The sequence below is a fragment of the Lonchura striata genome, chromosome 11 (genome assembly GCF_046129695.1).
Source record: "Lonchura striata isolate bLonStr1 chromosome 11, bLonStr1.mat, whole genome shotgun sequence".
In the NCBI taxonomy this organism is placed as follows: domain Eukaryota; kingdom Metazoa; phylum Chordata; class Aves; order Passeriformes; family Estrildidae; genus Lonchura; species Lonchura striata.
In genome coordinates, this window is record NC_134613.1 from 22,454,739 (window position 1) to 22,471,447 (window position 16,709).

The following is a 16,709-nucleotide window of genomic DNA, read 5'->3' on the forward strand; positions in this document are numbered from 1 at the left end:
ACCTGGAATCCGTGAGGAAGCCATTTCTGGCACAAAACCTGCTGCCAGCAGCTGCCTGAGCTGGGATCAGGCTGAGGGAGTTTGAAGTTCACCCTGCATCCCCACAGGTGATGCAGCTGGAGCTGTCATCTCCAGAGCCTCAGCATTACATCTGGCACAGCAGCACTGTCATCCTGCTCACCCAGCAAGGCCACCAGGGCAGCTGGTCCTTTTCTGTCCACTTTCAGATTATAGTAATTAAGAGGAATCTTAACTGAAATTTATAAACTTGTCATTGTCACTTGAGCATCCAGGAGAGGATCTCCCTTTATTTTTTTTTTTTTTTTTTTTAATATTAAGATTGGGAGGTTAATGAGGATAGTGCAATGCCTGGATCTCCCTCACCTGGGAGAGGTGAGACTCATCCTGCTTCTCCAGGACCTGTTTGCTTGCAAAGGACTTCCAAGAGCTGCTCTACCATGCAGCATTTCTGTGTTTCCATTCCCTCTGTGGATTCAGTGTGTGCAGGACCCCTAATTAACCATACTTAATTAGCACTGAGCATTTTCATTTCAACCTGAGTGTATATAAAATAACACCTCTTCCACAAATGTCTGATGTGTTGGGAGCTCTAAGGGACCTGTGCACACACACAGAGATGCAAGCACAGAAGTGTCTGTGCCTAAAGCAAAGGTGGAGAAAGAGATCCTTAAAAAACAGCCTGAACAATCAAGTCTTGGTCCTCTAAGAGCAAGACCTTTCCTTTTTAACCCAGCAGTAGATACAAGCATCTCTTGTTTGGATTTCCAGGGTACTATTTGTACACATGAAGTTACACATGCCCAACCTGGAGAAATCCATCCAGTGCAGGGCTGGGCTCTCAGTGTCACTGCATCCTCCATTTCCTTCCTGTGGAGGGAAATTCAGCTCTGCATGGCATCAGCAGGTCACAGATCTGATTTTGGCCACCATTTCGACAAGTTTCATTTTGTTTTTACCACGAGAGCATTCTGCCAATGTCATTTTGGGCTCCTGTTCTTGCTGAGCTATCTCCAAAGCCGTTGGTGGCCCCACGTGCCACTTGGCTGGCGATGTGCAGCAGTGACACCAGGTACAACCATCCCCAGAGCTGATCCAGCCCCTGCCTCTGGCTGCATGTGTTCCCCAGGGTGCTGACAGGGAGGGGATGTGCACAGCTGGAGCAGCTTGCTGCCTCTGTGCTCATTTATGCACCCAGCTGGTTTGCACAGCTTTGTGATCTCCTGCTTGAGACGTGGGGATCTCTTCATCATCTTCCCATCTGCCAGGGACACTCAGCTGCTGAAAATTACCTTCCCCCAGCTGGTATCCACAGAAGGTCATTGTCCTGAATAATAGTCTTGGGTGGATGTCATGACATAATAAAAAGATGGTAGAGTGCCATTACCTTATATTGTGTGCTGCTCTGGACATGACTTTTTCCTTCTTTTGCCAGTCCTCCTCCATGCTGTTACCATCTATCAGTCCCTGAAGGTTTATATCAGTAACATCTTGAAACCACTTTAAAGGAAATGGGCTCAATCTTCCCCTTGATCTTTACATTAAACACAGACATCAAGAGGGAGTCCCACGTCTGGGATGAACATACAGAATATGCTGTTTCAGATGAAGTTTTGTGGCTATTAGGATCAGAAAGCCACGTGAATTCTCTGTTTAGTGTGAGTGGGCAGGAGAACCTTCAGAAGTTCCATGATCCTGAACTTTTCTGATATTTTTCAGGCCATGCCTAATTAGTACCAAAATCAGAAAGCAAAAATTTCAGCCTGAATTATTTATCACCTCATATTAATAAAATGCACCGCAATACACATCATGGCCCAGTTCACAACAACTGCAGATAAGATTAATCTTTCACTGATGCCATACTCCTTCATATGAAAATATAATTATCTAGCTGAAGAGTTTCTTAAATGACATACTTTCAAACTGGTAGGAGCAGAATTTATCCTTGTGTCTGGTGCCAAGCCAAGTGGAAAAAACATTGGAACAGAATTGACAAAATACGTGTTGGTTCTGTCTATCAACATCTCCACCTTACAGAGCCCTGTCACCATTGCAACTCCAACCTGGTCTCAAATATGGATATAATATTTTCCTCCCTGAAATGAAATCCTGAAAAAAAGAACTGCAGGAGCACACTGATGGATAAAGTGCTTAGGCTGCAGCAAAGCCCCTCCAAGTTAATATACACTTACCTTGCTCAATATGGAAATTAAAAGAAGGACATCAGAAATTATTCTTACCTTTAATTGATTAGTATCTGCATTTGATGGCCATTTACAGATGTGCATGGGAGTAAGCACAAAGTATTTGCTGCAAATTCCTTTGAGAAAAAGCCACACCTTCAATCTGCATTGCCTGCAAAGGTCAGTCCCTGCAGTTTCCTCTGGAATGCTACATCCAGAATATGTGTAATAAACTTTTAGAGTAGGTGTATATAAATATCTCTCTTCAAATTACTCTACTTTTAAAAGCCATTTTTTCCCTTGAAGAAGCTCACAGTGACTACAGGAAAATCCACCAGCTGTTTCTCTGCTGATCATCAATAATGAACAATAGAGTTTTAAAGCCTGATAGATGGATATATTGATGGCAAGGAGGTTCAGAGAAAGATAAATGATGCCCAGCCAGTGAGGAAGGCAAGAGAATGAAGGAGGGGATGCAAGTGATCTTATAAAATGGATTTTCCTGGGGGAAAATTGTCCTTTTCACGGTTACATGTCCAATATCTTAGAAAAGTAACTTTGCTGTACACAATATGTAGAACTTAGTATTTTTACATTTTATTTAATTCTTTAAAGATTATTTCCATTGTATGTTTTAGGCATAATTTCATTGCTTTTGCTTCATGCTCCTGGGATCTGGGCTGCTGGGGGGTGTCCTCTCCATCAGAAAAAGGAGGCATGTGTTGGTTTAAGGCATAAATCAATGGGAAAGGTGACACTATCCCAAATGTTGGCTGCCTGATCAGCTTGCCTTGCTCCATGCATCCATCCAACTTGTACTTGTTTGAAAAACAATTAAATTTTCCAAATGACTTGCTGTTAATATAAATGTATTTTGACTGTCAGTGCCACTGATGGTTCTGCAGTATATGGAACAGAACTTTATTTCCACCCAGGGCCTCAACAGAGAGCAGAGAGAGATTAACCAGCATTTTCGGCAGCAAAGTGTGAAATGGTTGGGTCAATAACTTGCCCCCTATTGCTGTCAAAAGCTGGAAAGAGAACATCAGTGTGGAGTCAAGTGCAGGTCTAATTGTACTGAGAACTCCAGCCCAGACTCTCCAGCTTCACTGAATATTCCTCTCTGTTGCTGTGTAATCACAACAGCCCTGTCAAACCAGCATTAATCTGCTCTCTGCAACTACTCTGTGACAAGAACCACTGGAAAATGGGAAAATTCAGAGTTTTGTATGATGGAGCAGCTCTAATGCCTCATCAGAAATGCCCTGTCTGCATCCCAGGTATGATGGTCCTGGGATTCACCATCCCACAATTGCACCCCTGTGGAAAGGGCAGTTCAAGGAGAAAAACTCTGCAGGATTATGGATGATCTGCATCCCTCCTGAGGATGCTTCTACAGAAGGCTAACATCTGGCTGCAGGTTTGGAGCCATCTTCAACTCATCTGAATACTAATTTAATGAATGCCAATTATTGTCACCATCATGAGTAAAGTGATTTAAATATGGGCAAGTTCAGCTGATCTTGTCTCAATCCATTATTTAGAAGTTTGCAGTCACAAGTCCAGGGCTATAATTAATGCAACAGCAAAGCAAAACAAGCCAACATAACCCCCCAAACCCCAAAATGAACCAAACCCCCAAGGTTTACAAAGGGAATTGCTGATTTTACCTGTCCAGCCTGCAAGGCAGCAGCAGTACCCAGTGACAGGATCACACCCATCTGCGTGGTTGCAGTCACAACGCTCACTGCAATTAAGGCCATATGTTCCATCCTTCAGAAATATAAATAAAAAAGCCTCTCAGTGATCAGCTTTTTGTTCTGAAATGTGCAAAATCATCTATCACATCCCTCTTAATGCTGAGTTGCATGTTTTAAATTAACATACAGAGAAGACAGAAACTCAGTGCCTAATGTTTCTATACAGAACCAAATGAGGAATCACTTTAAAAAATGACGTTCAGGAAAATGCAGATAACACAGCAATAGCTCTGATAAAATACAGTGCAAAGTCTAATACATCCAGTTGACTGCTAGAACCCCAATCTGTTATTTGCACTTGATTTCCTCAGACATCACACACAAATTGAGATCCTCCCCTGTTCTCTGCTCAGCAGAGCTATGGGGACTGTGATTTACGGGGGTGGAATTGTTATTGTTAAATAACACCCCAAATTGTAATTGTTAAATAACACCCCAAATTGTTATTTGCACTCACAGGACAAGGCTGGTCACAGAAGTCCCCCTGCCATCCCGGGGAGCAGAGGCAGAAGCCATCGTCTGGCCTGCAGGATGCTCCATTGCTGCAGGAACATGTCTGGTTACAGTTCAGACCCCAGCTTCCACTTGAACAGGGAATGGAGCAATCCACTCCTTGCCACCCTGAGGAAACAGGGGAGAAACAGCATCTGGGATGTTTTCATGAAAACAGCAAGACAGGCAGCTGGCAAGCTGCAGCTCTTTGTTTCTAGGAGCAGTTTCTTGGTGTAAATTAACACTGACTTGGGGTCAAAGATTGACCCTTTCACTGTGACCTCCCAGCTCCATCTCCCAGCATCTCTGCACGAAGATGGAGGTACCACAGTGCTGGCTGTAACCAGATTTAGGTGTCTGATGCCTTTCTGGGAACTGTTGGTACAGTCCCTCTCTGTCAGGCTGGAGACCTTCGGACCTACAGGACTGCAAGAACTTTTCATGTGATGCTGCCTGTTTCTTACCTCTTTTTTTTTTCTTTTTTTGAGAATGCTATTTAATATAAAGATATAAAGCAGCTATTATACTTAAAATAAGACCAATGCCATCATTTCTAGCCATTAAGGCTCAAATTTTAACTACCAGGAGCACAATGACTTTCATTGCACTGCAGCTCTGTGTCATGGAGTTGAGCAGTAACTCATGGTTTATACACCCTCATTAAATGGTGTTCTACAGTGATCCATTAATTCATGTTTGAAATGCCAGATTTTATTGTTATTTGCCTCACTTCTGTTTTAGGGCTTTTGTATGTCATACAGGCATAGCTCATGTTGGGATTTTGGGGGAACAGAAGAGCTGCTGTGCCATGAAGCAGTGGAGGAATTCTCAGGTGTTTAATGGATCCATGGGATGTGCTCACCACCGTGTCCAGGAGGGAATTATAGACACATGTGGGAAGAAAAGATGTCAGTCCCCTTGGAGCAGGCAAGACTTCTTATTTCCCCAAATAAATGAGAGCCACAACCTAACCCCTGTGCTAGTTCAGGAGACAGGACACCTGCACAAGGCTGGGGTGTCACCATGTCAGGGAACAGGATAATGAGCAGCTGAGGATGGCAGCAAGGGCAGAGAGCTGGGATGAGCCAGGAGCCCAGGGCAGCAGGAATGAGACCAGCCCAAGGTGGAGATGGGCAGGCAGGAGTCAGGTCAGGGCTGGTGAGGATGACCAAAGCCAGGCACAGCCCAGTGCCAGGGGCTGCAGGACACACAGTTAGGAAGCTGCCTCCACTCCTGTGCCCAGTGGCTTTGGAATCTGGGAGAAACAGGGCAGCAAAGGCCTAAAAACCCAGCATCCAGAGGACTGTTCTGCATTTCCCCTGGAGAGGAGCAGTGCTTCTGCCCCCACACCCAGCTCTCTGACACATTTGTGCAGCAGAGCAGACAAGTCTGGCCCCTGTTCAGGGCAGACTGGACTTGTAGTCCAGCCCCTGTTGAGCTGGGATACTTGGGAGGACAAGAAAATAGTGAAGTTCCTGACTGCACAGCTGTGCCTCTTTGAAAGGGGACAGGCATTGGTGGCAGGGACTTGTTAAATGTGAATTTTGTTTACCTTCCTTGCAGTAGCACAGCCCATCCACAGGGGAACAAGTGCCATCGTTCTTGCAGTTACAAACCGACGAGCAATTGGTGCCGTAGGTGCCTGCCTCGCAGGGAATGGTGCAGTCATCTCCCTGCAACCCAGAAAAGTCCGAGTCAGCTGAAGAAATCTGGCATGCAGGAAATTCCCACCTCGGCACAGGGAAGCTTTCTCTCTCTGAACAGCGAGCAGAGTGTTGTGAGTTGATTGCTGAGTCTTCAGCACTCGAGCAGTCACCGCTGCTTCCCATGATTATGATGCAATTAGTGCTTTGATTGACTTGGAGGAAAGGGACAAGTTTCTGGCATTCATTCAGCAGGAGGTGGGGAAGTTACAAAAACAAACCTCCTAGAGCAGATGTTAGATCATTAAGCAAAACATCACTTACGAAGCACTAATCACAAAATATACAGTCTGAAACCGTGCAGAGATTGCTCTGAGGTTCTTGGAAAATATATTCTAAGAATAGGGTTGTTAAAAACCTAAAGGGTCTCATACATGCTTATCTTCCACAAATTGGCAGAGAGGAAAACGACGTGGCAGGTGCATCAAACCTTTTTGATGTGTAGTTGGTACCTGCATTTGTTTTCAATTAATTTGCATGAGATTGTGACTTTAGGAAAAAGCAGAACAGGAGTGACGTGTGTGGCAGAGACAGGGGAAGAGCAGAACACAGAAACGTGGTCTCTGTCTTAATTCTGCTCTAGGTGTGGGCAAAGGGAGGGAAAGGAGAATAAATGCTTACATTTTACAGAAATACAGACTGCTCTAATGCTACATTCTGATGTGCTGCATGCACTGATCGTCTTGTGTGGTGAAAGGATAGACACAGTTCTTACTAATACTGTTCACCTGATACAACAAGGGAATTAAAATGTGAGCACAATAAGGTTTAAAGCAATTGTGGTTTAACCTCACTAATTGAAGTTTAAGCCTTAGTAAACTTACTGACTCCCACAGCTGGGTCTACACATTAACATATACAAGGTATTTTGGCTTCCTTTTCCTCTGTGTGTAATCCTGACTTTCAGATTGCAAATTAGCTCCTAAATTTACTACTTCAGTGAGTCAAACTTAAATAATTTAGTTGCATGCCAGGGAAAGTGAACGTACTACAAGTTAAAAAGTAACTCCATTGCACGGTGTAAGCTGTGCCATAGCTCAGGAGAAAAGATGTTGGTCAAAATGTATTTTTGCAGGTGAGAGGCTTCACTGTTTTGATAGGAGGATCCATTTATCAGGAGTGAAATGTGCACCATGTCAGCTTCCCTATGCTGTGACAAGTACCTCCAGGAGCCTGTATATCACACCGCAGACACCCAGACAGCACAAGGAAATATGAACAGATTTCTGAGCACCATAAACCCCCATCTGCTTTGCTGGAGCAGTTCTGCCTCACACCAGTGTGATTCATGCTATTTTAGATCTTTTAGAAAAACTTTGTTTCGGGGGAAGGAAAGGAAACAGTTAAAATATACTGCTCACAAGTAAATCCTGCAAGTCTCTGATTTTTGAGTGAAGGCACTGTTTGTAAAAGATGCTATCTTTGACCTTGGTGGAGTAAAACAAGTGCCCCTGGAAAGGCCTGGCAGGAAAAGATGCTGCCTTGACAGCCAGAAAATCCAAAGCAGGCTGCCCCTCATTACCCTGCCAGCATGCCTATGGAATGAGCTCCAGGAACCCGGGCTGGCAGAGGGGCATTCAGTCTCCACGCCTAATCAATCCTCTGCCTTTCTCCTGTGTGTGACAATTAGACAGCCAATTAGTGCCACTTAGGAACCCTTATCCTGTGTGAATGAAACTCCCAACTCATTTCATGTACTACATAGAACTGCTGGTACTGCTAATAATTTCTATGACAACTGACCTTATCTGGATTTGAACTAGTGATCCAGAAGGAAAAGAAAATTCCTTTGAAAAGGAAAGGAGAACAGAGTGATGTGGAGTTAAAATACCCATTGGGGAATCACATTAACCAACCACAGAATCATCAGGGTTAGGAGAGACTGAAGATCATCCAGTCCAACCATCAATCACCCCAATCCCCACATCCTGACACCTCTAAAACACCATCTGGGCCAGGGATGGAGGCAGCAGGGGGATTTCCAGTGTCTCAGCTGATGTTCTGTGACCAGAGAGCAGCTGGTGTTGGGGGCAGTGCTCCCTGGCCAGGCACAACTGGGGTGGATTCACTGGTTTTCTGTAACCACTTTAGATTATCTCAAAGAAAAGGGATACAACTCCCTGAAAAAGGGTTGTAGTGAGGTGGGTGTCAGTGTCTTCTCTCAGGTAACAAGTGACAGGATAATCAGGTGAGGAAATGGCCTCAAGTTGCACCAGGGGAAGTTTAGATTGGATATTAGGGACAATTTCTTCACAGGAAGGGCTGTCCAGCATTGGACAGGCTGCCCAGGGAAGTGGTGGAATCACCATTCCTGAAATCTTTAAAAAACATTGGGATGTGTCACCTGAGGACATGATTTAGTGGTGAACACAGTGGTGGTGCTGGACTTGGTGATCTCTGAGGCCTTTTCCAACCTTAAAGATTCTGTGATTGTCACAAGCTGAACATCAGGCTGTTTGTTCCAAGCCTTTGAGTGTTGGCATTTACTTTAATGTACTTGGCTTTATGGACTGACAGAGCTGGGCATTCTGGCTGCCCACCATCCCCTCACGTACTTTGCAAACAAACCTTAACTGAAAAACCCCACCTGGTTTAATGAGATTTCTATCCCCAGGTTTGACAAGTGAGACCTTCAGAGCTCTCTGAGTGACAACTGCCAAATACACTTAACTTCTTAATTACATAAGAGGAAAATGCTCTTGAACTATAGCACTGGCTTTAAGATTTTATTAATTATAAATGCACACCTTGTTATTAACATTTTGAACTTGATTTGGGAGAATGACCTCTAAAATGAAATGCATTCAGGTACTGTTAAAGATATGTAAATTCCACTTCCCTCTCACCACCTGCCCAAGTGGATAATGCTGCAGTGTATGCATCCAGCTGTTAATGAGTTATATATTCTAATAAACTGATTTTAAATTGTGTGTATTAAATCTTGACTCTTGCAATATGGTACTTTATATTTCTATCCTATTTAGTAAAATTAATCAACAGCTGTGCTCCTTATGGTGATCATTCTTTTTGTTTTCTATTAAGATTGGGAGGTTAATGAGGATAGTGCAATGCCTGGATATGGTATCCATGCTATGAAGGAGTAGCTAATTCAATCAAACATATGCCCCTGGAAATGTTAAAGCTATATTAAGAAATTGAGCTATAAGTAACTTGGTATATTCCATCTCTGTGTTCCCAGTCAGAATGACCCATATGGACATTGCAAAGTTTCAAAGGTGTTTCATTTTCAATATTTTCACTTAGAAGGGCCAATTTATCAAAATATACCCCCAAATCTATCCACTGGATTATTTCTAATTTCAGGAGTCACATCTGACTTTAACATAAACAATGGAAAATCTCTTTAGGGAATGTGGGTCATGGCCAGCTGTGAGAAATGCCCTGCTCTGTGTGGAGCAACACATTCCTGCTCTCTGCTCTGCATCCCCCCAGCCTGGGAGAGGCCACCTCAGTGCCACCAAGCACGGGGTGTCCCACACCTCATCCCTGCTCAGCAATTACCACCACAGATCCTTTGGAAATCCAGACCTCAGGTGAGCATCCCAACATGGCAAAGATAGAGGATGGAAGATACAATTCCTGCGACCCTAGAAGTCTCCTTTACACCAGAATGAATGGTGGCAGTGGCCTAAGCAGCCCCACCTATGACTTTCCATGCCTGTAAACCCTTCAGAAACACCCATTTTTGCTGGAACTGACAGCCCTTCCCAGCACCTCGAGAGCTTTGGGCATCCAGTTCTTGTTCTGGTTAATTCTCCCCCATGGATTGAGGGTGAGGTCCAAGGAACCAAACTCCATTAATAACTCAGGCTGCCAGCTCACATCCATCAGCATCAAATATTAATAGACTCCGAGGGCCACAGCATCCATCTTTCGAGATGGCAGTCAATAATCTGTCTTGTTCCTGTTCAGGGAGAGGGGAAGACTTTCCCCCACCAAAATTATTATTGTTCAATATTAGTAGAGCTTAAAGACACAAAGCTGCCTTAGGTGTTGGCTGTGTTAACAAGTTCTGGCTGCTTCAGAAAGTGTTTTCCCTGGATTAATGTTACACTAACAGGTTACATTTCTTCTTTCTTTTAAAAATTCATTCCTGCTATAAGCAGTGATCAACTTCCTTAAAAATCCTTTTCTGGTGATCAATATACAAATTTATATTTATTCCTGTGCATTTTGGATTAAGACTTTGAGCCTGTGAAATGTATTTTGAAAAGGAAAAAAAAAAGGGTATCCCAGACCATAAAGAGAGTTAATAACACAGCAATGGTCAACAACATCCATCAAAGTTTGCACCCACACCTGGTCTGTCACCAAGTTTGCTATTTAAGGATGTGAAATTAAGGATTTCAGAAGTAGCTACAATCTACAGGAATACGATTCCCTTGGAGGGTTGAAGTCTGGTTCCACTGAACTCAGTGGCAAAACAGAAAATCAATTTTTCAAGGCTTCCGCAATGCAGAAGAGGAGCAGGGTGTTATTGAACCTGGCCTCAAGTTTGCATGACAAAGACCTGGGTGACAGCTTTGCTCTCGAGGTTTAATCTGCAAGGAGCTGAAATTCCTCAACTCCCACAGGTTACTGGGGGCGACTGACAGCGCTGAAAGGAAAAATATTGGAACTTTGGTAATGTGCAGTGGGACTCCAGCTAATCAGAGATTTCTAACACCTCATCTGATCCCTCCCTCGCCCCCTCCTCGCCAGGCTGGGCAGGTGAATCAGAGGTGCAGCCCCTGGCACCAGCCCAGGGCTGCTCCACGCTCGGTGCCCAGAGTGCTGAGTGGGAAGGAGGGCATGGTGCAGAGGCTCCTGTGTGTGCTGATCTGCGGATCAGGGACCAAAGTGCTGCTGCTGTTTGTACCCGAGGCCTGTGTGGCCAGATAAGCTGATCAGTATGGATTTAGCACATACAAATGTATATTCCTGTGTACACACAGCACGTGGGACACCAGCGTGCCGGGACACGGTGTCTGTGCACTGATGCAGATCACAGATACACTCCTGTATATTTACTTATTTAATTGTGACATTTACAATTAACCCAAAGTGGTTCTCCACAAACATTCCCTCAAGGTAAACATATGGTATCCAGCAACACAAACTGTCAGAACAAACTAATTTCCTTAATGGTGTTCAGTGGAAATTACTGCGCTCTTCATCAGTGCATCAGCAGCAGGGGGAAACTTTGCACTTGCACCAGGCTTGTCCTCCACCCTGGACTCAAACAATTTATTCATGACCTTACTACACAGCATCTTTAGCCTTCCAGACATAATGATGTCCTCTGGCAGAATTCCTTTCCCCTCTGGGTGTTACTAATTACTCCCTGCAGAGGCTATTATTGGTGCTAATGATAAGATGCAGTAAAACCTTGGGGAAGGCTCCTGTGCCAAGTGTTCCGTGTGCAGGTGATTGCTGTGACTGAGCACTGACAAAAGTTCTTTTACCCACCTTGGAACACGATGTGATGGAGCTGTGCTGGGGTTTGATACACATCTAAAAGGACACAATGAAACAAACCACCAATGATCTTACTCAGTCTCCTTTTCCCTGTGCCCTTTTCATGGGAAAGGCAGAAAGGATGGGAAAGAGTTTTCTTACCCTTAAAAAAGTGACTTTACAGCTCATGACTCATCCAAAGACAGAACCATTGGCAGCCTGAATGCCAGAGTCTTTCAGGAAATCATCAACCCCACCAAGAACCATCTGCAAAGCTTTCCCCAGTCTGCACCCCGGTGACACTGCATTCTCCGAGCAAAACACGGAGATGCCAAGCACGGATCCCTCTGGGAATGAGCAGAACCTCCCCTTTGCTTCCTATAACCTTACAGGCATTTACAAACCTTTACAAATGGATGTCAGCATTTTATTTCACCTCTGAATTTGTGCTAATATGCTAATTCATACAGTAAATTTCACAGTAAATGCCAAGTCCAGAATTACTCAGCCTGATACTAATTTTTAAATTTGATGATGGATCAGAAGTATTCAGCAGAACATGCACACAAACAAAATCGAAACTTCATTTGTTATAAAGAGAAGGTAAGCAAAGTATTATAAATAATGTCAGTTTTAAGTACCTACAGTACTTTATTAGATACAATTTAATTTTACTTTACTGATCAGAGTCTTTCCTAGCAAAGCTCTGAGCTATGAGAGGGGAGTAAAAGTTACCACAAAGTAACTGTAGTTGTTATTTTCCAAACTGTAAGAAATCTGGTTAAATTTCATGGATTCCTTTTTTATAAACCCAAATATATTTGCTGTGGCCTCTTACTGGCAGAACTCACATTACTCCCTCATTAAGGCCACAGAAGAACCAGGACCATTTGTTCCCATTTCTGGCCTCTTGGTCCCCAGAACTTCTCACTTCCTGCCTGGGTTGTTTCCCACTTCACAGCCTCAGAATTGATCTCAGATGCATTAACAGTATATTTGGGTTACTTTTACTAAAAAAAGAAAAAAAACCAAAGAAAAGAGTACTCACCCTATGGTGCCTGGGCTACAACGAGTTTCAGAGCAATAATTATCCATCCATCCTCCCAGAAGGGACCTTTCCCAACCCACTGCTCAGGCCCCTTGGGAATCATCTGTCACAGCTTAGGAGAGCCTTTGGATAGGATTTGGCTGCCTGGGGAATAATTTGAACCTATCAAGATGGAAGAACTTGTGCACCCCCCCAGTCTGGACACTGTGCATGTGGAGAACTGGAATTAACTGCACAGGACTCATGGTTCCCAGCCCAGCAAATCCCAGCTGTGAGGGGTTTTTGTGGAGGATGCAAGGATGTGTGAGTCAGGCACTGCCTGTTGGCTCAGGGTCCTCTCACACTGGGTCTCCACTGGAAATTCATCTTTTCCAGTGGAGGGTGCACAGAATCTCACCACTCTCCTGCCCTCCAGCAGCTTGGCTCCAGCGTGCTCCATACAGCCAAAAGGAACAATGCCCTGGCACGGGAAAACTGATGAATAAAAGCAGCAAATCCTGGCTTTGGGAAGGATTTTTCCCCTCCATGAAATCCAGTGAAAACAAACACAAATAAAACCTTCATTAAAAAAATTGGATTTTGCATACTAAAAGCCAGCAAACCTGAGCTGGATTTCTGTCAGCAAACATTATAATCCCCCTCACCACCAGGGAACAGTTTTCTAGTTTGCACTAAAACTACGTCCAATACCAGTCAGTTATCTGCAATTAAAAAAATCCATTCCTACAGTACCAGTTAGCTAAACATGGTTATTAAAAAAAGGAAAGAAAATTCAATAAAGAAAGCAGGCAAGAAATCCCACCCTCCCTCTCTCTTCCCGTAAATCAGGGCAGCACTTGCTGGCAAAAAAAATCTAGCCTGACTTTACAACACTTGAATATCTGCCTGGTTTAGTATTTAGGCTTAACTGCAGAGCCCTTTAGTGTCAGCAAGGCAATGAATACAGCATCGTATAATTAAATGTATTCAGAAGGAAAGTAGTGTGGAGAGTACAAAAGATGATCATCAACCTCTGAACAAGAATATTTTTTTATGCAGTCAGCACTTTTCACCTAATAGAATATCACAAAACACATTTATCCAGGAAGGACCTCTCTAAACTCAGGGAATTGGATTTAGACTGGGTAAACCAGGTAGATTATCAAGGCAGGTAAATCATGTCTGTACCAGAGGGATTTCTTGTGTCCAGTGTGGGGCCAGCTGGGAAACCAGGTCCTCTCTAGTTAAAGCAATTTAAACCTGGAATTTAAACTTGGAATAAGGCCACTGCAGATTTATACAGGTGAGGCAGGGAGCAAACTCAGAATATTTGAAACTTAACTCTGGGGAAGCTGTAAAGAGTCAAGAACCTGTGGGGATCATTGCTCTCACTATTTCCAGCTTTGATCAGCTGCTGTTTTCAAATGCTCCAAAACACATGGCCAGATCACAATTAAATATCCTCAAAGGTAAAATGGCCTAGTCATCCTATGCATTATTTCAAGTTAGTGGGAATTATTTGCATCCCTGATAAGTATATCTCTGGCACATCTCCATGATGTGCCCAACAAGCTACTCATGTCCAAACTGGGGATGGAAGGTGGCTAAATGTCAAAAACAAACCACAGTCCTTGAATATATTGGTAAAGATTTAAAAAACTTGGGTTTTTTTGGCCTTTTTAAAATGAAGGCATCAAAATCAAGGTTACCACTGTGGCAAATTAAAGATTTTGACACACTCCGTGCAGTTACATCAGTTCCTTCCCCAGATTTGGGCAGAGCAGATCAGTGGCTAACAGGAGCCTTTTGGAAATACAGATTAGCATTTCAGTGCCAGGCAGTGACCTTCAGAATGGGAACCCAGGGCTGCCTGTCAATCCTGCCCCAGCTATTTAATGGAAATACCTTTGCCTGGACATTTGAGATGGTTTCTGGTCTATCCACACAGCCTGAGTGCCACAGTCCAAGATCCACCTTGTAAAACACCTGTGCCCTCCTGACTTTTTTTTTTTTTTTTTTTTTTTTTTTTTTTTTTTTAATAATAAATGTGGTTTCTGGTTGTCAAGTCTGAACAGTTCTGCAAAAAGGACATCAGCTAAAATAGGAAATAGAAGGCATCATTTATACTTTCAGCCCCTATGATGTTTTCTGGCAAGAAGATCCACAGTTTAATTATAAATACAAATGAGAAGAAACATCTTTATCTGCTTGCTTCAAACCCACTGCCTGATTTTTAATTGGGAAACTTCTTATACTGTGATAAGTAGCAAGAATGCATTCCTCCTTCCCCTTGCCCCATGGAGTGAGAGACCTCTCACATCCCTACCCTCCCTCAGTGACCCCTTCTCTAAGCAGAATCATCCCACTGTTATTCCCATTTTATGGGAGCCATTTCACAACTTAATTACGCATTCTGTGAAAAGCACTCTCTTTGTTTTTAACCTGCTGTGCAATCATTTAATTGGTTGGCCCTTGTTCCTGGGTTATTAGAAATAGTAAATAACCATTCCTTGTTCATGTTCTGTGCACCATCCCCAGTTCCACAGATCTCTATCGTGTTCCTCCTCAGCCATCTGTTTTTGGAGCCGACTTCCCGCTTATTGAGTGACTCTCTATAGAAATTGTTCCATATAAAAGATGATCTTTGTCACCATTTCCATTCTATCCTTTGTAAGCAGGAATCAGATGAGCTGTGTGCAGTAATTTGAGACTTGGATATATTATGGATTTACACAATACCAAAAAAATGGCTTTTCCATCCTGTTTTATTCTCATCCCCATCATTCTAACTATTCTGTCAGGTGCTCTGGATTCGTTTGAGTTTTTAAGATTCATTGAGGGGTTGAGTTTTTCAGAAAACTACCCACAGTGATTGCCTGATCTCTTTCCCTGAATAGCAGGAATTAAATTAGAACTCATTTTTTGTGTATTTACTTAACATTATTTCCCTACCATCTATTACTCTACATTGTTAAATACTGAATTTCAACATACCCAGTAATTCAGGAACAGGAATCTTTCCCCAAATTTGCTACTGTCTTGACAATCCCAATATTTTTGCATTATTTGCAAACTTTCTTTTAGACTTTTGCCACAGCTGTATTGTGCAATTAAGGACAATGTCCAAGCACCGCTTCAAACCAATCCATCAGTGCACACCTGACCTCGTGTCCCCACCCCAAAGGACTGAGTCCAGGAGGAGCTAAAAGTGCTGGAAACAGCAGGAATTCTCCACTGGCCCCTTGCTATGAGCACCGTAGCCATGGAAGTAGCAATGTGGGTGGAAAACACAAAGGAACAGGGCTAATGCTGCAAACAGCTGTGGTGGACCTTGGTGCTGAGCTGCAGGATCCACAGCTGAGAGGATCAAAGCAAAAAAACATCATCTAAAAATCTAAATAAAGAAAAGATCACCCAAAAAAAGAAAAGATGCTGAGTGTAAGCTAATAGGTTTTGTGACGTAATTCTGAAAAGCTGGTAAATAACCAGGTGACCACACACAGGCAGATAAGAGAGATCCCCTTCAAACTCTCCTAAATCAAAACCCTATGGCAAAAGACCTTGAGATCAGGTAAAATTGTAGCTGCTCTTTGGCATAAGAAAAACAAAATCAGGATTTTTCATTTCTATATGTTTGATTGTGAAAGACAAAGACTATGACAGTACAGTTGCACAGCAAATAAAACACAAACCTAACCTATGACTTAAATCCTGTCCTTAGGAGGTTTTAACAAAGTCAGCTTGCAATTTGAACTAGTGGGAGAGTCAGCTACCAACACTTTCATGCACAGAACCATAGATAGTGTGGATAAAGATATATACATTTAGAAGCCTAATAGATGAAAGGAGGCACTCCTATTGGCAAGCAGTTCATCCCTCTGCAAAATTCAGATCAAATAACTCAGTCTGAGCAGAATATTGAGCTCCACTGGCTCTGAATGAGGCTACAGGAAGAGAAATGCAATTTGACACAGTCACATTGCCAATTAAGGATAAAACACATGAAATATGTCAACTAGCAACAAAGGCAGAGGCTTTCAGGCTTTCTGCACCAAGTTGGTTCCTT

The 16,709-nt window shown here is 43.2% G+C and overlaps 1 protein-coding gene across 2 annotated transcripts in view; it reads right to left on the bottom strand.

Annotated features, from left to right (window-relative positions):
• The window catches only part of MEGF11 (multiple EGF like domains 11), a 253,885-nt gene that overhangs the window by 48,504 nt on the left and 188,672 nt on the right, over positions 1-16,709 (bottom strand). For both annotated transcript variants that reach the window (XM_021552638.2, XM_077785950.1), the window contains exons 12-14: positions 6,009-6,129; positions 4,422-4,585; positions 3,875-3,977 (exon numbers count right to left, since the gene is read on the bottom strand). In XM_021552638.2, coding sequence (XP_021408313.1) covers positions 3,875-3,977; positions 4,422-4,585; positions 6,009-6,129 — 388 coding nt within the window. The remainder of the gene's footprint in view (positions 1-3,874; positions 3,978-4,421; positions 4,586-6,008; positions 6,130-16,709) is intronic.